This window comes from Bubalus kerabau, chromosome 6, assembly GCF_029407905.1.
Source record: "Bubalus kerabau isolate K-KA32 ecotype Philippines breed swamp buffalo chromosome 6, PCC_UOA_SB_1v2, whole genome shotgun sequence".
Lineage (NCBI taxonomy): Eukaryota > Metazoa > Chordata > Mammalia > Artiodactyla > Bovidae > Bubalus > Bubalus kerabau.
In genome coordinates this window covers 17,307,262-17,331,954 of record NC_073629.1, presented here as the reverse complement: position 1 = coordinate 17,331,954, position 24,693 = coordinate 17,307,262, and the positions used below count along the sequence as shown (strand labels likewise).

The window sequence follows — 24,693 nt, the reverse complement described above, 5'->3', positions numbered from 1 at the left end:
TTTAAAAACCAGAGACATCACTTTGCTGACAAAGGTCCCTACAGCCAAACCTATGGTTTTTCCAGTAGTCATACGAATTTAACAGTTGGATCATAAAGAAGGCTGAGCACCAAAGAATAGATGCTTTCAAATTGTGCTACTGGAGAAGACTCGAGAGTCCATTTGGACTGCAAGGGGATCAAGCCAGTCAATCCTAAAGGAAATTAATGTTGAATAGTCATTGGAACGACTGAAACTGAAGTTGAAGTTCCAATATTTTAGCCTCCTGCTGTGGAGATCAGACTCATTGGAAAAGTCCCTGATGCTGGGAAAGATTGAAGGCAAAAGGAGAAGAGGGAAGCAAAGGATGAGGTGGTCAGATAGCATCACTGACTCAATGGACATGAATTTGAGCAGGAGACAGTGAAGGACAGGGAAGCCTGGAGTGCTGCAGTTCATGGGGTTGCGAAGAGTTGGACATGAGTTAGCAACTGAACAACAATCACAGTGTCACACACCAACTAATTTGGTTTAGATTTAAAAGTAAGACCAAGACTTTTTCAATTACACTCTCACATCCAGCAAATTGTATTATATAGTAAATATTTTCAATGACAAATAAGTGATGCCAGGTACTCACTAATGGATTTAATTATGATCCTAATACCATAATCAGTGAAGGACTAGGAAGCTTGGAGTTTGCAGTCCATGGAGTCGCAAAGAGTCGGACATGAGTCGACTCATTGGAAAAGACCCTGATGCTGGGGAAGATTAAAGGCAGAAGGAGAAGGTGGGGACAGAGGATGAGATGGTTGGATAGCATCATTGATTCAAGGAACATGAGTTTGAGCAAACTACATGAGACAGTGAAGAACAGGGAAGCCCGGTGTGCAGCAGTCTATGGGGTCACAAGGAGTCAGACACGACTGAGAGACAAATCTTTCATTTCCTGCAGTTTCACTCTGATGGTTCCAGGTATGGATTATTCTTTTTAATCTTGAGGTTTGTTGAGCTTCTTGAATCTGTGGCTTGATGTATATATTTTTTAAGCTTCTCGGCCACCGTCTCTTTAAATATTGCTTCTACCCTATTATTTCCCTCCCTCCTTGGCTCCAAATAAAGGACAGCCAGACTTTCTCATGATATGTTTTATGTCTGCAACCTCCTCTTTTTTTCCCTCTAACCTCCTCTTTTATATTTTTCATTCCTTTTTGTCCATGCTTCGTTCTGAGTGGTATCTGCTATGCTTGCTTCCAATTCATTACTTACTCCTCACTTGAGTCTAACTTGCTCTTAAACCCATCAATTGGTTCTTAATTTTGGGCTTTTGACTATTTCAAGACTGGATTTTCTGTTTACTTCTGGTTTCCCCTACTCCTGGGTTTCCCCTAAGAGTGCAGCCTTTCAGGATCCTAACCCTCAATAGGAAGATGGTTTCCCCGGGTGATCATCTTTGGGGACATTTGGACTCCAACTTTTGTCTCACTTGCCTCATGTAGCGTATTTTCTGCCACCAATTTTGGATCAGGAAATGACTCCAGGGGGAAAAGACCTCCTACTGCTGGTCTCCTGCTTTCCTATCCTTTCATGCTCTCACTGTCTTCCTAGACTGTTGATTTTCAAAAGCATTTCATCTACCATTTTTTAGTTCTCTTCAGCTCAGCTTGAGGGTTGGACAAATTATCTAATCTACCGTGGGTAAAAGGGAAGCTCAATTACTAAATTAGATTTCTAGTCTAGTTCTCCTGAGTTCCAGTTCCACTATTCCAATGGCTTATTGGATACCTCCACTTGGGTATCTACAGGCACCTCAAAACCAATAAACTAAAATTGTCATCTTCCCCCCCAAAACCTTTCAGCTTCTCAACTAATGGGTCAGTGTTGCCTAGACTTCAGTTATTTGTATGCTGTCTTCTTTTCCTGAATTCCAATCGGTTCTACTTATAAGATATTGCCCTATAATGAACAAGACCACATTATACATTTCAAATTTTGTTGAAAGGGTAGATCTCATTTTAGGTGTTCTTACACACACACACACACACAAAAGGACACAAGGAAATTTTTGGAGGTGATGAAAATGTGTATTACTTTGATGTTGTGGTGATGGTTTCACCAGCATATGTGTATGTCCAAGCTCATCAAATCGTAATATATGTTACAAATGTACAGATTATGGTATAACAGATATACTTCAATAAAATTATTTTATTTTTTATTTTTTTATTTCCCTATCTGCTATCTACCTCTATAGCCTCTGGATCCCTCCCTTTAGGACAAAGACATTAAGCCTGTCGCACAAAGCTTGCATTATCTGCCCTCTGCAGATTTTTCTTGCCTCTCCTCCTCAGTCACTCTTGCACCCATATACCTTATATCTTAGATCAAGGTTGAAAACATACACTGGTGCCGCAGCCAGTGATGCAAATGGGTCAACATGGTGTATAGGAGCTGTGATGAGCTAGACTCATCTCGAAGAAATACTGGATGCTTGGTTTCAGATGATTGTTCATAGAGAGATGCACCAGCTCTCCAATATTTTAAGACAAGTCAGAAGTCTAAATATTCATGTGCCACCTGCTGATATAAAAATGGGGGCCAATTAAATTACACATACACGAATGTGTGTGTGTGTGTGTGTGTGTGTGTAATTTAATTGCCCACTTTCTTGGTCAATTCCAAGAGAGAGAGAGAACAAGTGAGATAAAACATGCCTGCCGTCTAAAGTTAGCCTATGGGCTACTGTTTGCTCTAGACCATAACAATATTAAAAATTCTCCTAAATATGTAGGAAACATACTTCAGAATTCTTTCTCTGTACAGAATAACTTTCTCATCCTCCCAACCCTTTCATGTATCACAGGCTTGTCATGGTGAAGGGGCTTGTATAACTCAGTGAAGCTGAGACATGCTGTGCAGGGCCACCCAGGATGGACGGGTCATAGTGAAGAGTTCTGACAAAATGTGGTCCACCGGAGGAGGAAATGGCAACCCCTTCCAGTATTCTTGTTGCAAGAACCTCATGAACAGTATGAATAGGCAAAAAGATATGACACTGGAAGATGAGCTTCCTAGGTCGAAGGTGTCCAGTATGCTACTGGGGAAGAGTGGAGGGCAATTACTAATTGCTCCAGAAGGAATGCAGCGACTGGGCCAAAGTGGAAACGACACTCAGTTGTGGATGTGTCTGGTGGTGAAAGTAAAGTCTGATGCTGTAAAGAACAATATTGCATATGAACCTGGAATGTTAGGTCCATGAATCAAGGTAAACTGGATGTCAAGACGGCAGGAGACAGCAAGACTGAACATCGACATCTTAGGAATCAGTGACCTAAAATGCATGGGAATGGGCGAATTTAATTCAGATAATCATTATATCTACTACTGTGGGCGAGAATCCCTTAGAAGAAAAGAAGTACGTAACCCTCATAGTCAATAGAAGAGTTCAAAATGCAGTACTTGGGGGCAACCTCAAAAACGACAGAATGATGCCTGTTTGTTTCCAAGGCAAACCATTCAATATCACGGTAATCCAAGTCTATGCCCCAACCACTGACACCAAAGAAGCTGAAGTCGACAGGTTCTATGAAGACCTACGAGAACTTCTAGAACTAACACCAAAAAAGATGTTCTTTTTATCATAGGGAATTGGAATGTAAAAGTAGGAATTCAAGAGATACTGGGAATAACAGGTAAGTGTGGCCTCAGAGTGGCTTCCCTGGTTGCTCAGATGGTAAAGAATCTGCCCTTAATGCAGGAGTCCTGGGTGGGGAAGATCCCCTTGAGAAGGGTATGGCTACCCACTTCAGTTTTCTTGCCTGTAGAATTCCATGGACAGGGGAGCTTGGTGGGCGTTATAACGGTCCATGGGGTCATAAAGAGTTGGACACAACTGAGCTACTAATACTTTCACTTTCAGTTGGCCTTGGAGTACAAAATGAAGCAGGGCAAAAGCTAACAGAGTTTTGTCAAGAGAACACACTGGTCATAGCAAACACCCTTTTCCAACAACACAAGAGATGACTCTACACATGGACATCACCGATGCTCAATACTAAAATCAGATTGATTATATTCTTCGCAGCCAAAGATGGATAAGCTCTATATAGTCAGCAAAAACAAGACCAGGAGCTGACTGTGGCTCAGATCATGAGCTCCCTGTTGCAAAATTCAGACTTGAATTGAAGAAAGTAGGAAACACCACTAGGTCATTCAGGTATGAGCTAAATCAAATCCCTTAGGATTATAAAGTGGAGGTGACGAATAGTTTCAAGGGATTAGATCTGATAGACAGAGTGCCTGAAGAACTATGAACAGAGGTTCGGAACATGTACTTGAGGCAGTGACCAAAAGTATCCCAAAGAAAAAGAAATGCAGGAAGGCAAAGTGGTTGTCTGGGGAGGCTTTATAAATGACTGAAAGAAGAGACACAAAAAAGCAAGGGACAAAGGGACAGATAAACTCAACTGAATGCAAACTTACAGAGAATAGCAGGGAGAGATAAGGTCTTCTTAAATGAACAATGCAAAGAAATAGAGCAGAACAATAGAATGGGAAAGACTAGAGATCTCTTCAAGAAAATTAGAGATATCAAGCCAACTTTTCATGCAAGGATGGGCATGATGAAGGACAGAAACAGTAAAGACCTAACAGAAGCAGAAGAGATGAAGAGGAGGCAAGAATACACAGAACTATACAAAAAAGGTCTTAATGACTGGGATAACCACAATGATGTGGTCACTCACCGAGAGCTGGACTTCTGGGAGTGTGAAGTCAAGTGGGCCTTAGGAAACATTACTATAGACAAAGCTAGTCGAGGTGATGGAATTCCAGCTGTGCTATTTCAAATCCTAAAAGATGATGCTGTTAAAGTGTTGGACTCAAGATGTCAGCAAATTTGGAAAATTCAACAGTGGCCACAGGACTGGAAAAGATCAGTTTTCATTCCAACGCCAAAGAATGTTCAAACTACCATACAATTGCGCTCAGTATTCTCGCCTGGAAAATCCCATGGACGGAGGAGCCTGGTAGGCTGCAGTCCATGGGGTCTCTATGTGTCGGACACGACTGAGGAACTTCACTTTCACTTTTCACTTTCCTGCATTGGACAAGGAAATGGCAACCCACTCCAGTGTTCTTGCCTGGAGAATCCCAGGGACGGGGGAGCCTGGTGGGCTGCCATCTATGGGGTCGCACAGAGTCTGACACGATTGAAGCAACTTAGCAGCAGCAGCAGCAGCAACATGATAGCAAGGTTATGCTCAAAAGTCTTCAAGCTAGGCTTCAGCAGTATGTGAACAGAGAACTCCAGATGTACACACTGGATTTAGAAAAGGTAGAGGAACCAAGATCAAATTGCCAACATTTACTGGAACTTAGAGAGAGCAACAGAATTCCAGAAAAACATCTACTTTGGCTTCATTGACTACACTAAAACCTTTGACTCTGTGGATCACAATAAACTCTGGAAAATTCTTCAAGAGATGGGAATACCAGACCACCTCACCTGTCTCCTGAGAAACTTGAATGCAGGTCAAGAAGCAACAGTTAGAATCAGAGAATACCGGTTCAAAATTGAGAAAGGAGTACAGCAAGGCTGCATATTATAACTCTGATTATTTAACTTATATGCAGAGTACATCATGTGAAATGCCAGGCTAGAAGAATCACAAGTTGGAATCAAGATTGCCAGGAGAAATATCGATAACCTCAGATATGCAGATACTACCATTCTAATGGCAGGAAGTGAAGAGGAACTAAAGAACCTCTTGCTGAGGGTGAAAGAGGAGAGTGAAAAAGTTGGCTTAAAACTCAACATGATTAAAACTAAGATCATGGCAACTGGTCCCATCACATCATGGCAAATAGAAGGGGAAAAAGTGGAAACAGTGGAAGATTTTATTTTCTTGGGCTCCAAAATCACTGCGGACAATGACTGCAGCCATGAAATTAAGACACTTACTCCTTGGAAGGAAAGCTATGAAACCTAGACAGCACATTAAAAAGCAGACATTACTTTGCCAACAAAGGTCCATATAGTCAACATTATGGTTTTTCCAGTAGTCATGTATGGATGTGAGAGTTGGCGCATAAGGAAGGCTGAGCGCTGAAGAACAGATGCTTTCAGACCGTGGTGCTGGAGAACACTCTTGAGAGCCCACTGGACAGCAAGAAGATCAAGCCAGTCAATCCTAAAGGAAAGCAACCCTGAATTTTCATTGGAGGGCCTGAAGCTGAGGCTCCAGTACTTTGGCCACCTGATGTGAAGAGCCTACTCACTAGGAAAGACTCTGATGCTGGGAAAGACAAAGTAAAAAGAAGGAGGTGGCAGAAGATGAGATGGTTAGATAGCATCACCGACTCAATGGACAGGAAATAGTCAAGGACAGAGGAGTCTGGCGTGCTTCAGTCCCTGGGGTGGCAAACACTGGGACATGACTTAGTGACTGAACAACAACAAGGACAAATATACACAGAGAGAATCTTCATATTTATGCCTTCAGCATCTAGTTGGTGCTTAATATGTACTAGGTCCTTTGAAAGTCTACAGTGCAGAAGTTTGCTGATCTTTGGTCCTGAGCGACTGATCCGAACTGAACTGAGGCAGAAGTTTTCAGAGGTTGGCGCGCAATACCGCCAATGACTTCTTCTGGCCACTAGGGAGCAGACTGATTCCACAGCTGTCCTGCCCCCGGCCCAGCCGTCAAGGGCCCCCCAAACACTCCCCAGTATACGCCTCCGCTTGTCATTTCCAACACTGTCTGCCACTGTCCCGACAAATCTCACTTTAATAATCCTCTTTAAGACAAACCAAACGCACACGCCCGTAGCGGCCCCGAGGTCACACCTCTTGGTTTCAGCGGCCACCCACCACCTCTCCCTCCCGTTCCTTCGGCCTTTTGGGAACTAAAGAGTTAACTCCGCCCTTCCACCTGGCCCTTTTTCTCCACTAATCCGCTCAGTCTGGAAGCTGGGGGGTGGGTGACATCCTAGATAGAGTGGTCGCGGGACCCTGGACTACTTTAATTTCTTTTCCAAAAACCGTCACCCTCCTGCCCCACAACCTGACACCCAAACACTCACACCTTCTCCGGCTAAGATCCCAAACCTGCACCTCTTTCTTCCCGAGACGGAGCCAGGAGGAGGAGAGGGACAAGGTGGGGCGCAAGAGGCACTCTGTTACTTCCATACATCTCTGTTCTTCCCATCCCCGTGAGGGAGCCCCTTCTGCGAGTACCGCTTCTCGGAGGAGAAACACATTTGGCCCGCCGAGAAGCGGGAAGAGGATCTAGAGGAAACCGTGCGGGTTGAGAGGCGCGGAGAGTCCACGACTTGGGGACGGGGAGGAAGGAGTTAAAGATCCAGGCTTGGTTCTACGGTCTCGGAGTCTGGGAGGGGAAGCGGCCGGGAGGGAGGGTTCGGAGCTTGGCTTGGGTCCTCCCCAGTTCCCCTCGGACTGTAGGAGACTTGGGCCGGCCGGACGCCCCTTCTGGCACACTCCCTGAGCCAAGCGCTCACGCACACACACAAACACACTCCCCTTTTCCTCCCTAGAGCCCTCTCTCCCATCCTTCTCCACAGAGCGCTCGCTCACGCTCTCTTTTTCTCTCTCCTAACATACACACAGACACCCTGTGGTTCACACTCGGGTCCTCTCGGCCCCCGCGCTCTCCTCGCACCCACCTGCTTCGCAGAGCCCTGGGCACACCCCTAGGTCGCGCGCCCCTGGCGCTCCAGGCGCGGACTGTCGCAGCTAGAGGGGGCAGCGTGCTCCGGGGTGAGCGCCCCCGCTTCGCCCCTCCTCCCTCCCACAGGGGCGCTCCCGGTGCCCGTACCGTCCGCTCAGCCGGAGTGGACGCTTGAGGCCATGGTGGGAGCGCTCGCCCACCACGGTGCCCGCTGAGGCCATGCCGCGCCCCGGGCGCCCCTCCGGCGCCCGCCTGCGCCTGCTTCTGCTCCTGCCGCCGTTGCTACTGCTCCCGGGCAGCTACGCTGGCAACCTGACTGTGGCCGTGGTGCTGCCTCTGACCAACACCTCGTACCCGTGGTCTTGGGCGCGCGTGGGACCGGCGGTGGAGCTGGCCCTGGCCCGGGTGAAGGCGAGGCCGGACCTGCTGCCGGGTTGGACAGTCCGCACGGTGCTGGGCAGCAGTGAGAGCGCGCTGGGCGTCTGCTCCGACACCGCCGCGCCCCTGGCCGCCGTGGACCTCAAGTGGGAGCACAGCCCCGCGGTGTTCCTGGGCCCCGGCTGCGTGTACGCCGCCGCCCCCGTGGGCCGCTTCACCGCGCACTGGCGGGTGCCGCTGCTGACCGCCGGCGCCCCAGCCGTGGGCTTCGGAGCCAAGGACGAGTACGCGCTGACCACCCGCGCGGGACCTAGCCACGCCAAGCTGGGCGACTTCGTGGCGGCGCTGCACCGACGGCTGGGCTGGGAGCGCCAGGCGCTCGTGCTCTACGCCTACCAACCCGGTGACGACCAGCCCTGCTTCTTCGTGGTGGAGGGGCTGTACATGCGGGTTCGCGACCGCCTCAACATCACGGTGGACCACCTGGAATTCGCCGAAGGAGACCGCGACCACTACACCATGCTGCTGCGCACCGTGCGGCGTAAAGGCCGAGGTGAGAGGCAGGACACACCCGCCTGTCCGCTTTACCTCCAGGCCCTCCCCGGGACTCTCTCCCGTCTGCACCAAACGTCTCCTCCTCTGGGCCCTTCATTCCTGCCTCGGCCTCCTCCGCCCCGTCCACCTCTGAGTTTCTATTTCCCTGTCTTTCTCCATGGCCCCCTCTCTTCTTCCTAGGCTCGCCTGTATTCTCACCTCCCCACTCCCTCGCCTCCTTCCCACCGATTCCTCCGGAGTTAACAGAGGTAAAAAAAGGCCTCCAGCTACCACCTTGACACTTAGTGGGGCCCCGGCTTAGTTCCTAGCCCTCTTTTTCTCCCCCATTTTCCGTCTTTTCCCAGCAGCCTCCTTCCCTGCTCCAGCTTCTCCTCCCGGAGCTCCCATATGCCCTCTCGTCTTCCAGTCCCCTCTCCAGGTGGCCCTCCTCTGCTCTCCCTGCTCCACACCTCACCTTCCCCACCTTCAGCTCCACCATTCCTGCTCTCCCTATCTGGCCTCCTTCCTCCTCCCCCTCCCACCACCTTCTCCCTCGGCTTTCTCCTGCTTAGCCTAGACTGAGCCAGGAGTTCCACTTAACCACCACAGGGTCTCAACTTCCTCCCCTGGGCCCGCCAGCTTCAGTTTCTCCTCCATTCCCTGACACCCTGGCTTCCCTGGCTTCTCTCTCTCCCCAGTTATCTACATCTGCAGCTCACCGGATACCTTCAGAGCCCTCATGCTTCTGGCCCTGGAAGCTGGCCTGAGTGGGAACGACTATGTTTTCTTCCACCTGGACCTCTTTGGGCAAAGCCTGCAAGGTGCACACGGCCTTGCTCCCCGCAGGCCCTGGGAGAGAGGAGATGGGCAGGATGTCAGTGCCCACCAGGCCTTTCGGGTGAGGGTTCAGCTTGGAAGCCCAGGCTGTGGGGCTCTGGGTTGCTGGCACATAGTTTCCGGGTTCTGGGTGCCTCAGTGTCTGAAAGGATTCCAGAAAAGAAGTTATTGATGCTCGTAGGGAGTTAGGTGACAGAAGGGCAGGGGGCTGGGGCCAGGGGCACATAGAGGGTCGGAGGACTTCAGAACTAGGAGGCTAAAAATATGAGAGAATGCCCTTGAGGCGGGATAATGTTCACATCCCGTCGACATTCCCTGCTTTGATGCAGGCAGCACCTCATGCAGGACATGGGGTCCAATCTGACCTTGAGCTAAGCAGAGGTGCAACTCTGGGAGGTGGGCACTCAGGGTACAGGGAGGACCAGAGTCAGCATCCAACCAGCTCTCCCCTCTCCACTGACTCCTCCTCAGGCTGCCAAAATCATTACATATAAAGAGCCGGATAATCCCGAGTACTTGGAATTCCTACAGAAGCTAAAACGCTTGGCCCTTGAGCAGTTCAACTTCACCATGGAGGATGGCCTGGTAGGAGGGGGTCCTGGGTGATGTGGGCCCCGAATCTCCACTCCACAGCCCTCTGCTGGTCTCTGCCCTGCTTTCTCAGCCTCCCTCCTCTCCCCAGGCCTGCCCTTCTTTCCCTTCCCTTTGCTCCCCCGTCTCTCCTGATGATGGAGGGCGGCACTGACAACTGTTCAACCCTCTGAACCTCAAATCTTTATCAGTAAAATGAGGACGATACGTCCTGCCCCACGTGCCTAGCAGGTGTACACAGATGTGTCTTATAAGTAGTGAAATCTCTCTGTCTGTACATGGCTGGCATTGTTTGTGCCCATCCTCTTTCAAGTTCCCATTACCTCCCATTCCCTGCCCCACAGCACCCCACTCTGCACCCCTCATACTTCCCCCCAGCAGCCCAGCTCTACCTGCCCCTGCAGGTGAACACCATCCCAGCATCCTTCCACGATGGGCTCCTGCTCTACATCCAGGCGGTGACGGAGACTCTAGCACACGGGGGAGCTGTCACTGATGGGGAGGGCATCACTCAGCGGATGTGGAACCGAAGCTTCCAAGGTCAGGGACTACAGGTGGCAGGAATGGGCTACCCTGGGGCCCCAGGCAGGAGGCAACAGGAAGCCTCTAGGCCTGCAGTGCAGGTAGTCACTTACACACACCAGTCTCTTCCTCTCCTCCAAGCTGCCTTTAGGCTTTCTTCCCCATCTCCCTAGAGGCATCAAGAAGTCTTCTTAAGTGCCCAATACTAATCATTCCTGCTGATGACACGTCTGTCTCTTTTATTATATATATATATATATATATATATATATATATATATATATATTCGGAGGGCAAGACAGACAAGATCAAAAGATAGAGATGAGGTCTGGAGTCCCTGAACTTCCACTCTCAAAACACATTCATCATCCTCCATACCCCCAGGTGTGACAGGATACCTGAAAATGGACAGCAATGGAGACCGGGAGACCGACTTCTCCCTCTGGGATATGGATCCTAACACTGGTGCCTTCAGGGTAAGGTTGTGCCCCCAAGAAGGCAGTGCCAACTGGGAGTGACATCTCACCTTCCTACCTCCCTGCATAAGAGCGAACCCTGGATAAAAGCGATCCAGCCAATCTGGAGGAACAACCAGAATGATAGGGACTCAGGTGTTGTCCTTGGGGAGCCCCATGTGTAAGAAGGGAACACAGCCCTGCCCTCAGCAAGCCCCATGTCTCTGAAGGTAGGCAGGATCCCCTTCCAGCAGAGACAGGCTATATTCAGAAGGAGGAGTATATGGTTTAGGCTTGGGAATGTGGACTGAAAACACTGCCTTTTCCTATTTTCTGGGTGCTTCAATCCCAGATTACAAACTTCCTGAGTGTGGGCCTGTGATTCTATATAGAATATGGAAGCGCTTAAGTCACTTTCAAGTTTGTCCATTCTGATAACATGGGGCGTAGGTATGAGGCTGTCTGTATCCAGTCATGCCAGGGGCTCAGTGAGCTGCTGACAGTGCAGACAGTCTGGCAGCGGAGACGGGGTAGGTGAGGGGAAGGGCTGCTACCCTAGACAGGAGGCCTCACCAAGGGCCCTTGCCCACCCACCACTCCTGCCCCCCCACAGGTTGTTCTGAACTTCAATGGGACTTCCCAAGAACTGGTGACCATGTCAGGGTGCAAACTGAACTGGCCCCTGGGGTATCCACCTCCCGATGTCCCCAAGTGTGGCTTTGACAATGAGGACCCAGCCTGCAACCAAGGTGACTGCCCCTTGCCTTCCTGGCCTCCATTCTGGAGACACTGCATGCTTCCTGTTCAGGGAGTCGAAGAGGTGCTGCTCTCTGGCACTGAGGGTTTCCCGCAGAGACTCTGCCTGCCTTTTTTGTCCCTTCATCCACTATCTGAGTTCATTGATTAAATATTAAAAAGTTCTGGGACTTCCCTGGCAGTCCAGTGATTAGAACTCCATGCTTCCAGTTTAGGCATGGGTTCAAATCCCAGTCAGGAGAGGAGCCTGCATGCCATGCAGTGCGGCCAAAAAAAAAATTATATATAAAAAAGTTCTTCTTTCTCCTCTCCAATGTCTGTCTCACATCTCTCTTGCTACAACTCGGTCCTCCTCTGTAGACCACTTCTCCACCCTGGAGGTGCTGGCTTTGGTGGGGAGCCTCTCCCTTCTCAGTATCCTGATCGTCTCCTTCTTCATATACAGGTGAGCCTGGGGATGAGGGTGGTGACTGAGGCTGGAAGGCCCAGAGAACCAGTAGCAGAGGAGGTGGCAGGGACCAAGAGTGGAGAGGGAGGGGTGTAGGGACAGCACAGCAAGGCCCAGGGAGATGGGGGAGAAAAGATACTAAAAAGCCCTACAACGAAGAAGGAGGGGAAAGGGCTTCCCAGGTGGTGCTAGTGGTAAAGAACCCACCTGCCAATGCAGGAGACTTGAGGAGGGACCAGCGATAGGAGTGGCCAAGGAGGATCTGGGAGATCCAAGAAGGAGCAGATCTGTTGGAGCATCATAGTATGTGGGTTCTGGGCTGAGGCTGGTCTATCCTCCCTTCCTGTTTGTACAGACCAGATGGGAAGCAATGTGTTGGACCCATATTAGCTGAGCAAGGATGATGGCTTGGCCATGTACCAGGGGCTGCACCCAGAGCAGAGAAGAGAGAAAGAAGACTCACTCCTGCCTTCTGGTGGGAGGCTGACAGGTGCAGGAAAAGTTGATGACAGAGGGAAGCAAGGAGGGAGAGAAGAAAATCAGGGCTGGTTGAGCATAAATTGTGTGCCAGGCACTTCCACACACCTTTCTTTTCATTCTTATAACAATGCTTTGAAATAAACGTCAATATCCCCAGTTTCCACATGAGGACTTTTAGACATGAACATGAGACTCAGAGAAGAGAAATGACTACCTCAAGGTCCCCAGTGAGGCAGAATTTCACCCAAGCCTCCTGATTCGGAGCCGAGAGGCTGTAACTGCCCCACCCATCTCTCAGCTCCTGCAGAGATCCCAGGGCTCTGAGGAGGGGCTGCTGAGTACCCCCGCCCTGGGTCAGGGGCTCAGACGTGGGCTCAGGTGCAGGTTTCGTGCCCCAGGAAGATGCAGCTGGAGAAGGAACTGGCCTCAGAGCTGTGGCGAGTGCGCTGGGAGGACCTGCAGCCCAGTAGCCTTGAGAGGCATCTCCGGAGTGCAGGCAGCCGGCTGACCCTGAGCGGGGTAAGAGCTCCACTAGCGGGGGGAAGGGGGCTGAGCTGGGAACGGGTACAGGGGCAGCACCTGACGAGTTAGGGTAGAGAGCAAGGTTCTCGTCCCAGCTCTGCCTTCACTTGCTATGTGACCTTGGGCAAGTCACATACCCTCTCTGAGACCATCTCAGATAATGATTGCATCCACAGAGCCTGCCTCACAGGTCAGTGATAGCATATGTGAAAATACATTTGTTTTTAAAGTAAATAATGAGAACCTACTGTATAACACAGGGAACTTCTAGTCAATGCTCTGTGGTGACCTAAATGGGAAAGAAATCTAAAAAAGAAGGGACAGATGCGTACATACATTTGACTCACTTTGCTGTACAGCAGAGACCGACACAACCCTGTAAAGCAACTACACTCCAATAAATTTTGTTTTCTAAAAAGTAAATAAATGAGGATTTCAGGATGAGCTGAAATTCCACACACTGAGCTGACGTAGGGTGACAGGATGAGGCAGGGTAGTGAAGAGCAGAGCTCAGCCAGCCAGGATGGAGAACTAGGCCCCCTGGCTGACCATCCCTCCTGCACTCCACCCCTTCAGAGAGGCTCCAATTATGGCTCCCTACTGACCACAGAGGGCCAACTCCAAATCTTTGCCAAGACAGCGTATTATAAGGTAAGTCTGGGTAAGACCACTGGTCGTCCGGATGGGACAGGGCTGTGCTCTGATGAAGGACTGGGGAGGGTCCTAGGGCAGCGGTGGGCTGTCAGAGCAGTGGGGTTCCCAGTGCTGGGCTCTTTCCTCACAGTGACCACCTCCACTCCTTGCTCAGGGCAACCTCGTGGCTGTGAAACGTGTGAACCGGAAACGCATTGAGCTGACACGGGAAGTCCTGTTTGAGCTGAAGCATGTAATGTGCGGAGGGAGGGAGGCAGCGGCCTGGGGAAGAATCTGGGGATACAGGGAGGTTGGCCCACAGAAGCAGCATGGACGGACCTCAGGGTATCCTAGGAAAGGGTGGGCCCTAGAGCCGTGGGAGGGGCCCTTGCACATTGTGAGTAGAATCACAGATGGGAGAAGGGCTACTGGAGATTTCCTAGGGGCTCCGCTGGATGGGCTTAGGAAGCAGAGGGAGTAGGGAGCAGATTCTGGGGACAGGTTCTTTCGAACAGGAGTGGGAATCACGGGAAGCTCATAGAATGTCTGGAGAGAATACATCGGGACTTAGGAAGAGTGAGGGGTCCCTGAGGGTAGGGGCAATTTGGTGAGGAGTGAGATCTCTGCCAGGCTCTGATGCTGGCTCTCACCTGCAGATGCGGGATGTACAAAACGAACACTTGACCAGGTTTGTGGGAGCCTGCACTGATCCCCCCAACATCTGTATCCTCACAGAGTACTGTCCCCGTGGGAGCCTACAGGTGAGGGTGACAAGGGAGTGTCAGGACACCTGGGTCCAGCCCTGAGTCCGCCCTTGACTGACCATAAGGGCAAGCCTCTCCTTTTTTCTGACCTTTATTTTCCCCATCTGTAAAATGGAAGTGGGGGAGGGTGGTGGCACTAGAGTAAATACGAAGTTTTGTTCGTTCTGCCAGTTTATGTCAGCGGGACCCCTGCACTCCTCCTCCTGGGGGCGCGTGCAGGGTACAGGGCTGACTCTCACTGCCCTGCAGGACATCCTGGAGAATGAGAGCATCACTCTGGACTGGATGTTCCGGTACTCGCTCACCAATGACATTGTCAAGGTAGGCCGGGAAGACCCCACTGGGTATGGGGTGAGGGGCCAGGCGGGCCTCTTCTCTGGCCCTGGTTGGAGGTCCCACTCAGACCCCTGCCTCCCGGAACTTCCCAGGGTATGCTGTTCTTACACAATGGAGCCATTTGCTCCCATGGGAACCTCAAGTCATCCAACTGTGTGGTAGACGGGCGCTTTGTGCTCAAGATCACCGATTACGGGCTGGAGAGCTTCAGGGATCCAGAGCCAGAGCAAGGACACACCCTCTATGCCAGTGAGCCCCGCATGACTCTGACCCCTAACCCCTACGACCAGCACAACCCGATGGGGAGACTGATGCCCTGGCCTGCGATGGGCTTGGGCCCACCTTTCCTGACTCCCAGTTCAATTCATCATCAGTAGAAAGCCGAGTCAGACGAAGTCGTCTCAAGCCCCTTCTAGCTCTAGCACCCCGTTTTGTCTCCAGATCAGCCTAGCCACATCCTTGTTTCCCGTCACCCCTTAGCTTTGGGGCCCTTCACCCTGTGACTCCTGACCTCTGACCCCCAGAAAAGTTGTGGACAGCCCCTGAGCTCCTGCGAATGGCCTCGCCCCCTGCCCGGGGTTCCCAGCCTGGTGATGTGTACAGCTTTGGGATCATCCTTCAGGAGATTGCCCTGAGGAGCGGCGCCTTCCACGTGGAAGGTTTGGACCTCAGTCCCAAAGGTGAGTGGACCACACTTTCCCCTAATGCTGCCCCACTCCACTGACCCCAGCTCCAGAGAGAGGAAACCCTGGCAACGCTGCCCCCTTCTCCCACACTGTAGCCAGTGACCCTGAGCACGGTTGGCCCAGGTCCCTACAGGGCTTCCCTGGCCCTTGCCCTGGTCCTGGGCTTCCCCACCTGGTTACTCAACAGGCCCCAGGCTGAACCCATCTCTCATCCTCTCTCCCCCCACCACACAGAGATCATCGAGCGTGTGACTCGGGGCGAGCAGCCCCCCTTCCGGCCCTCCCTGGCCCTGCAGAGTCACCTGGAGGAACTGGGGCAGTTGATGCAGCGCTGCTGGGCCGAGGACCCACAGGAGCGGCCGCCCTTCCAGCAGATCCGCCTGATGTTGCGAAAATTTAACAGGTCGCTGGCGTTAGTTCTGGGTCGTCCCAGCCTCCTCCACCCACGGCAGCCACCGTGTATCCCACACTTAAGTCTTATCCCTGTGGTGGCAGAGCCCATGCACAGTTCCCCAGACATATCCTGCTCCAGCCCACCACAGCCCCGCAGCCCCCTTTGTGAATACCGGAGGACCCAGTTATCCCCACAGCCACCCACTTTTCATACCAGTCTCCTCCCTGGCCCCTTCTCCACAGTCTTCACTGGTAAGCAGAGTAAATGGCCTTCAACCTCCTCCCTTTGCCTCTCTGTCCTCCCTGGGAGCTCCCATCCACCCATTGATCCCCTTTCCCAGTTACTCTGTGGGGGCCAGTCCCCCAGGCACACCCCTTAGCTAGTCTGTGCCCTCACTCTCTTCTCAATTGATCCCTGTTCCTCTCTACCTCCTCTGTGCGCATGTGTGCTAGGTCACTTCAGTCGTGTCTGACTCTTTTGAGATCCTATGGACTATACAGCCTGCCAGGCTCCTCTGTCCTTGGGATTTCCCAGGCAAGAATACTGGAGTGGGTTGCCATGCCCTCCTCCAGGGGATCTTCCCGACCCAGGGATCGAACCCTCGTCTCCTGGGTCTCCTGCATTGGCACATGGGTTCTTTATCACTAGCACCACCTGGGAAGCACTCTATCTCCTCCACCTCCTTCTAGCCTACTTGTGTTCAACAAAATGAGCAAAAGAGCCAATACGTCTGAAGCTTCACACTTGACCCTGGGGACTCAGGGATGAGTTGGACTTTCTTCCTACCCTCTTCCCCTGCACTCCCATCCTGCTGTGCCCCCCAACCCTGACCGTCTCCAGGGACTCTGCTGCAGTATAAGCTAACTTAAGTCTGGGTAGGGTGAGAGCCTGGGGTGGGCACTGCAGGGTTGGGCATGCTGCTCCCCCTCACCACCACCCCCTCCACCACCCCCCTCCCCAGGGAGAACAGCAGCAACATCCTGGACAACCTGCTGTCACGCATGGAGCAGTACGCCAACAACCTGGAGGAGCTGGTGGAGGAGCGGACCCAGGCCTACCTGGAGGAGAAGCGCAAGGCCGAGGCCCTGCTCTACCAGATTCTGCCTCAGTGAGTGCCTGTGCTTGGTGCCCCCGCCAGCCCTGCTCTGGCCCCCGGCTCATCTTCTGATCCTGCCCCGTCCCTGACCCCTCAGCTCAGTGGCTGAGCAGCTGAAGCGCGGGGAGACGGTCCAGGCCGAAGCCTTTGACAGCGTCACCATCTACTTCAGTGACATCGTGGGTTTCACAGCCCTATCAGCAGAGAGCACGCCCATGCAGGTGAGTCAGGCACAGCTACAGGTGTGAGAGCAGCCAGGTGTGCTGTGCTGGCTTCTCATCTCCATCTCACAGGTCTGCCTTCTGGGTCTGCATTTTCCACCTGAGCCCAGGTGGGGTCCCTTACTCCTCACCCCTTGTGGATTCTCTTTTCTTCCAGGTGGTGACCCTTCTCAACGACCTGTACACTTGCTTTGATGCTGTCATAGACAATTTTGACGTATACAAGGTGAGTAAAGATGGGAAGGAACAGGCAGACAGTTGTGGACAGGGTTACAGAAAAGTGAAGGGTAGAATGACATAGAGCCTTAAGAGAGAAGACTACCCTGAAGAGGGAAATGGCAACCCACTCTAGTATTCTTGCCTGGAAAAGTCCATGGACAGAGGAGCCTGGTGGGCGGCAGTCCATGGGGTCACGTGACTGAGCATGCGCGCATGAGGTGGGTGGAGGGAGATGGCAATAAACAGGTAGAACTAAAAAAAAAAAAAGAAGAGAGAAAGAAGACCAAGGGACGTGAGCAAAGACAGTGTAACGAGGAGGTGTCACAGGGAGACGCAGGAACCGCCAGAAAAACCGGGAGGAGCATGGAGGATGAGCAAACACAATGGCTGGTAGACGGGTGGACTAGGAGCCAGTGCCCTCTGGGTGACGGCCCACACTGGGAAGAGAAAGTTGGAGCCCTCAGGTCCTGCTCTCTCTCGCGACTCTCACAGGTGGAGACCATTGGTGACGCCTACATGGTGGTGTCCGGGCTCCCGGTGCGGAACGGGAGGCTGCACGCCCGCGAGGTGGCCCGCATGGCCCTTGCGCTGCTGGACGCGGTCCGCTCCTTCCGCATCCGCCACCGGCCCCAGGAGCAGCTGCGCCTGCGCATCGGCATCCACACGGGTGAGGCCGCGAAAGATGGGAGACCAGCCCCAACGCTCTCCAGTTCTCCCTATACACGCGCATACACCTACACCTCCTCCTACACACACCCCTGGGCTCCCACCGACCACAGATCCCACCTGCTGCCTCTCCTGGGGCACCCTACCCTAGCCTCACCCTCTGGCCCCACCTAGGTCACCCTCCATTCCTCCCACCTACTCTCCTGAACTCATGGGCTTCCACTCCCTTCAGGACCCGTGTGTGCCGGCGTGGTGGGGCTGAAGATGCCCCGGTACTGTCTCTTTGGGGACACAGTCAACACTGCCTCACGAATGGAGTCTAATGGGGAAGGTACTCTGGGTCCCCAGGGTGGGACAGGGAGGGCAGGGGGTCTGTAGTTGCCCGCCTGGCAGCGGATGCCTTCCACTCCCTGTTCTCTCTCTTCCTGAGTTGCCATCTCATAAGGGTTCAACCTGGCCAGGTCACCTTGAGTCTAATCAGAGACGCAGGTCCCAGCTGCTCCCTTTGCCAAAAGACAGAAAAGTCTTTGCAGACCAACGTCTGACAGTTTCCAGCAGGAATCTTACCTTTAGGGCCCTCTTGGGTGTGGTCAAGAGGGCTTCAGAGCAGCCCACTTGGGTGTGAATCTCAGTTCTACAACTGATGTTTCATGTCAATTTGCTACACCTCCCTGAACCCCGGTTTTCCTTATCTGGAAAATGAGAATTAAACATCTACCTCAGAAGAGTTATTTGAGAAAGTCATATAACATGACTAGCATGTAATAGTTGTTCAGCTTGTCTGAGCTTCAGCTGTTTGTCTTTAAAATGATGATGTCTTGGGGTTATAAAAAACACAGCACAGCCCCTGGAACACAATGAGTATCTGATAAATGCTTGCTCCCAGCTCTTCCCTTAGGCTTGCTTCCTGTTGATCTGCTTCCTGCTGTAGTCAACACAATTCAATTCAGTCACCATTTATTGAGCAACTACTGAATACCAGGCCCTGGAATACTAAGATGACCTAGACCAGTTTGCTAGGGAGTCAAGGAAGGGCTGCGGGGAACAGTAGTCAGGAGGCCTGGGCCTGACCTCAGCAGCCTGCGCAGATCTCCTCTCCAAGGCCTGGGCTTCTTCAACCCTAATGTGCGAGTGCTGAGTTAAAAAACGATGATAGCAACCAATTGTACAGTGCCTCCTAAGTGCCAGTTTCTTTTAAAATACTTTATGAATAACATTAAGTTTAATCCACACAAGAAAACTTTGAGATGGGTCCTGTTACTCTCAGCATTTTGTAGACAAGGAAAATGAGGCACAGAGAGTTAATATTACTTCCCCAGCCGAGTGTCCAAGCTCGGGTTCGAACTAGGCAGTGCAGGCTCCAGTGTCTGAGCCCTTGACCTCTACATTCTACTATAAGCTGTGTTGTCCAATATGGTAGCCTCTGAGGCACTGCATTTTATTTATTTATTGCATTTTAACTGTATTTCATTTTAATTGCAATTTAAATAGCCACATGTGACTAGTGGCTATCGTGGTGGACAACACAGCTCTGAAATTCTTAGGGCAAGGCCTGTGTGGTCAGACACCATGTGGAATGGGTGGGACTCTGAATTAGGAGGCTTTCAGGGCTAAAGGAAGGTGGGAGAGCATCTTTCTAGCCCCACGGCCCCCAGTCTCCTGCTCCCAACTCTTGCATCTCTCGTCTCCCTTCTCCTCCCTTATCCTACCCAGCCCTGAAGATCCACTTATCTTCTGAAACCAAGGCTGTCCTGGAGGAGTTTGGTGGTTTCGAGCTGGAGCTTCGAGGGGATGTAGAAATGAAGGTAGAAAAGAAAGTCCCTGCCCTCACAACCCCTTGAGGTCCCTGCAGGGCTCACCTTCCCCTAGGCCCCTTCTCAAGCAACCATCCCCATTCCCATCATTTGGGAAAGTGGATGTATCACTCCCCACCCCAATGGCCTCTTTTTCCCTCCAGGGCAAAGGCAAAGTTCGGACCTACTGGCTCCTGGGGGAGCGAGGGAGTAGCACCCGAGGTTGACCTGGGTCCCCTCCTGGCCTTCCATTCCCCCCTTCCCTGGGCCGGAGATGACAGAGAGATGCCAGCATCAGCCCGTCCACAGCAACCCCACATTGCCAAACAAGTGGCTTGAATAACTCAGATGTGCTGACCCCAGTGGAGACACCAGATACTACCTCTGACAGAGGACTGGTATGGGGGAGAACTTGGAGCCCACAGGACGGGACCAAAACTCACAGTCATGCCCAGGGAAAACACACACACACACACACACACACACGTAAGCACACACACTCACTGTCCACCCTATCCCAGCCCAGGCCAAGGTGGGATGTGGATTCCTGAATCCTCCTGCCCCTCCCTGTGCCCACTGTGACTATTATGGGAGGGGGGGGTGGGAAGAGCCCCCTGAGTGGGAATAGGAGAAGGGACTAAACATGAATCTAGGGGCTGGGGGAAGCCCACATCTGGGCCTAGCCCACATGGGCCACAAGCACCCTGAATCCCCCATGACCCAACACAAGATATTCAGCACATAGGGGAGAAAGGGAAGTACAGAGGGCTGTGGGCTTGCACGCCTTGCTTCTCCTGTGAGTGGAGATCATTAAAGTCTTTATTCCAGTGACAGTGTCCTTTCTCGAGCCAGGGTTGCCAAGAAACACAACCATATTCTCTACCCTCAGCTTTAAATAAGACGTTTCTCAAGCTGGCAATTTAATATGTGAGCAAGTTCCCTTCAAGTTTGAGGAACCAGTGTAACAGCCTGTGAGTGACCCCAGCAGTGCTCACTCTGTTGGTCTCAGGATCTGTTTACACCCTTCAGAACTACTGAGGGCCCCAAAGAGCTTTCATGTGGGTTATATTTATCGATATATTCTGTATTAGAAATGAAAACAAGTCTTTATTAACTCATTTAAAATAACTTTAATAAACCCATCACATGTTAATTTTTTACTGCTTTATCAAAGACATTCTTGAGAGAAACTGGCTTTTGTTTTTGTTTTTTTTTTTTTTGAAGATTACAATGACTGGTTTGGTGCTACTGCCTTGATTTATGCTAAGACACCAGCCTTATCAGTGCACATAACAACACAGTCAATAAGGTAAATAAAAAACTTCCCTGGAAATCCAGTGGTTAAGACTCCACGCTCTTGATGCAGGGGCACAGGTTTCATCCCTGGTCAGGGAACTAAGATTCTGTGTGCTGCTCGGTGCAGCCAAAAATGGTAAAATAGCACATAATTAGTAGGATTATGGGGGAAAAAAACTTTTTTTTTTTTTTTTTTTTTGGCAATGCTGCGCAGTTTGCAGGATCCTACTTCTTCGACTAGGGCTTGAACCCAGGCCACAGCAGTGAAAACACCAAATCCTAACCACTGCACTGTCAGAGAATTCCCATGAAAATCTTTTTGACCTCATCCATCCCCTGAAATGGAGAAGGAAATGGCAACCCACTCCAGTATTCTTGCCTGGAGAATTCCATGGACAGAAGAGCCAAGCAGGCTACAGTCCATGTTGTTGCAAAGAGTTGGACATGACTGAACTGACTGACTGAGCAACAGCCCCTGAAAGGATCTTGGGGGCTCATAGAATCTGTGGACTACACTTTGAGATCTCTGTTTATTTGCTCTATTACCCAATGGCCAGCATACAGTAAGAATATAATGAGTGCAGACTGAATGGGCAGTCCTGGCACCTGCCCCAGGACGTCTGGGAGCCAAGAAGGAGGGTGGGGTGGGAACATAGGGATCCCCTTTTACCTCAGTTGAAATGTGGGAATTGTCCACCTGCCCATCCATTCCCCTGACAGTGCAGGCAAATGTGAGTGATAGTTTATAACTCTCAGTGGGGCTAAGGGCCCTCCTTTCCCTGCTCTGGCCACCCACCCCACCCCCTTCCTGAGCAGGCAGGCAGGAATGTGAATGCGGGGGAGAGGTGGCTGCAGTTTCACCTCCCCCATGGGGAAAGAAAGTGCCAGACATTTCTTCAGTACCATCCATCAAGTGCAGACAGGCCCCTCCTCCGACCTCTGCAAGCCTCTTCCTGGAGTCCACGCCCAGCGGCACTGGAGGTCAGGATGGTCCAGGGAGAGCTTGGAGGTCTGCCTTGGAGACAGCGCTCCTTGATACACAAGTGGCTGAAGAAAGGATAAATTGTCCTCCCTTGTCTAATGAGCCTTCTAGAATATCCTGTGCTCCCTGCCCACCATTTTTGGCCTCAGTCAGATTTGATTTATTGGGAGAGGAACCTAACACAGTCAAGTCCTCACCCTCCTCAGCTGGGGACAAATAGCTCTGGGAAGGCCTAACACAGAAGGGTGGTTGCCTTGGTAACACGGCAGCACATCCAACTTCCTGATGGGCCCTGGTGGCCATGTTGACTCCCAAACCCCCATTCCACCTCCCCCAGGGTAGTGACAATCCTAGAAGAGAGAGGAAATGCTAAAGAGAACTGTGGGGCCTAAGAAGTCAGATCAGGGTGGAGGTTGGGATATCCAGGAGACTGGGGCTTTGGGGAGGGGAGACTGCAAGAGATGAGGTGGGGAGGGAAGCGGGGAGCTGATAGACTGAGGAGCCCCAGTCAGACAATTGTAGGAAATTGCCGGTCAGATCCTTCCGGGGCAGCCTGGCTCCGCTGCGGGCACTTGGAGGGGAGGGGGCTGGGGGGAGTGGGTGTGAAGACAGGCCAAGGGAGTCGATGACTTCAGTAGCTCGAGAACTTTCACTGGAACTGAGGAGATTTCCTTCCGGAGTTAGGCCCCCGAAGCCAGGAAGGACTGGGAAAGCCATTACTGAGGGGAGGTGGGGGGGCTTGTAGGCGGGTAGGGTCTGAGGCAAGCGGTAGCGCCCCCCCGCTGCTAGCAGGCGAGACGGATTTGCGCCAGGACCTCCGCCCACGTGGGAGGGGCTGTCTAGCTTGAGTTTCGCCGGCTGTCCTGCAGAGTAGGTCTGGGAGGGTGGGAGGCAACAGGGTTTCCCTGGAGTATGATAAGAATAATAACAACAGTCATCATTGGCATTAGATTGTGCCTTGCAGTTGACCAAGGCTTTCACATACATTATCTCATCAGCCCACGTGACACCCTTGGAAGGGGAGGGAGTGCAGCTGTGGGTAGGAGTGCCCACTGTAGAAAGTGTGCAGAGGGAACCAGCGGTGCCAGAGCCTGGGACCCGAAAAACAAAAGCTGACAGAAAAAGACAAATATCTTCACACACCACGCCCCCCTCCATCCTCTCTTTTCTCTAGGTCGAAGAGCTTGGGTAGTTTATTTATTATAGCAGTACGTTTAGTGATGATGTTTTTAAAATGATTTATATCTTTCAGGACAGATCCATGGAATCTAATTAGCAGTAGAGGCCAGTTTTGCAGCCTGAAAGTCATTTTTTTCTTTTTAATTGCAAGAGTTGTCAAAATACAAAAATAATCAACCATTAAAAAAATACCTAATGCTGTTCCGGGAGGTTTAATCTCATTGAACTGGAATTCAATAAAGATTCCAGGCGAGGTGTTTATCATCAAGATGCTGATAAATTTGGATGCTGGTGAGGAGGATATGGCCTTAGAAGAGAGATGGTGTGGGGCAGGAACCCACTTAACTGTAGTGCTAAGTGCAGGTGTAGTGAGGGGGTCCAGATGGGGATAAAACCTACCCACCCAGTGCCCTATCACAAATTTCACCCGTGAGTGAGTGGTCAGGCTGGTTGCCCTGTAAGAACCTTTCCATAGCAAAGATTCCATAATCAGATGCATCTGAAAATCACTATGAAACTTCTTCTGGACTGATCCATCCCACTGTTTCTGTCTGCCTTAGGCTTTCAAATGTGGACTGCACATGGCATACATTGACTATTGATAATGTCCTGTGATCAGGTCAGCTTATCACCAAACTCCCAGCAGGCCAAGACCAGGCCATCATACAATATAGAACTCAGGATTCAGAACTGGAGCAACCTCAAACCTCTAACAAGTGAGAGGCATTATGATGCTGATTAAGAGACTAATTCTGGATTCAAATTTCAGCTCCGCCTAAAATATATATTTTAGCCTCACTGTGTGGCATGTGGGATCTTAGTTCCCCCACCATGGATTGAACCTGTGCCCCCTGCAAAGAAAGGGTGGAATCTTAACCATGGGACCTCGAGGGACAACCCTCTGCCACCTATAATTCAAGTAGCTTTGGGCAAACTTCTCAACTTCTCTAAGCTTCAATTTTCTGCTCTAACGTGGTTGTTGTTCAGTCGCCAAATCATGTCCAACTCTTTGTGACTCCAAGCACGCCAGGCTTCCCTGTTCCTCACCATCACCTGGAGTTTGCCCAAGTTCATGTCCATTGAATCGGTGATGCCATCCAATCATCTCATCCTCCCTCGCTCTAACATGGGAATGATCATAAAAAGACCTACCCCATAGGGTTGCCTGGAGGATTATGTTTTTTCCCATCATATCCTTAGAACACTGAAGGGCAGGTAATAGGAACTCATTAAGTTTG

At 51.2% G+C, this 24,693-nt stretch overlaps 1 protein-coding gene across 2 annotated transcripts; it reads left to right on the top strand.

Moving 5' to 3' along the window:
- The first annotated feature begins 7,492 nt into the window (after nt 1-7,492).
- NPR1 (natriuretic peptide receptor 1) lies at nt 7,493-21,403 on the top strand. Of its 2 annotated transcripts, XM_055584225.1 has the most exons (22): nt 7,493-8,598; nt 9,278-9,477; nt 9,888-10,001; nt 10,412-10,547; nt 10,914-11,005; nt 11,598-11,733; nt 12,101-12,185; nt 13,067-13,187; nt 13,767-13,841; nt 13,999-14,076; nt 14,480-14,584; nt 14,837-14,908; nt 15,016-15,172; nt 15,448-15,603; nt 15,844-16,012; nt 16,965-17,111; nt 17,197-17,320; nt 17,478-17,546; nt 18,032-18,206; nt 18,438-18,536; nt 19,919-20,010; nt 20,163-21,403. In XM_055584225.1, exons 1-22 carry the CDS (start codon nt 7,887-7,889, stop codon nt 20,223-20,225), a joined length of 3,177 nt encoding a protein of 1,058 aa, XP_055440200.1. In that variant the 5' UTR covers nt 7,493-7,886; the 3' UTR covers nt 20,226-21,403. The 2 variants fall into 2 exon arrangements, with proteins under 2 accessions (XP_055440200.1, XP_055440201.1); XM_055584226.1 differs by lacking the exon at nt 14,480-14,584.
- Nucleotides 21,404-24,693: the final 3,290 nt, after the last annotated feature.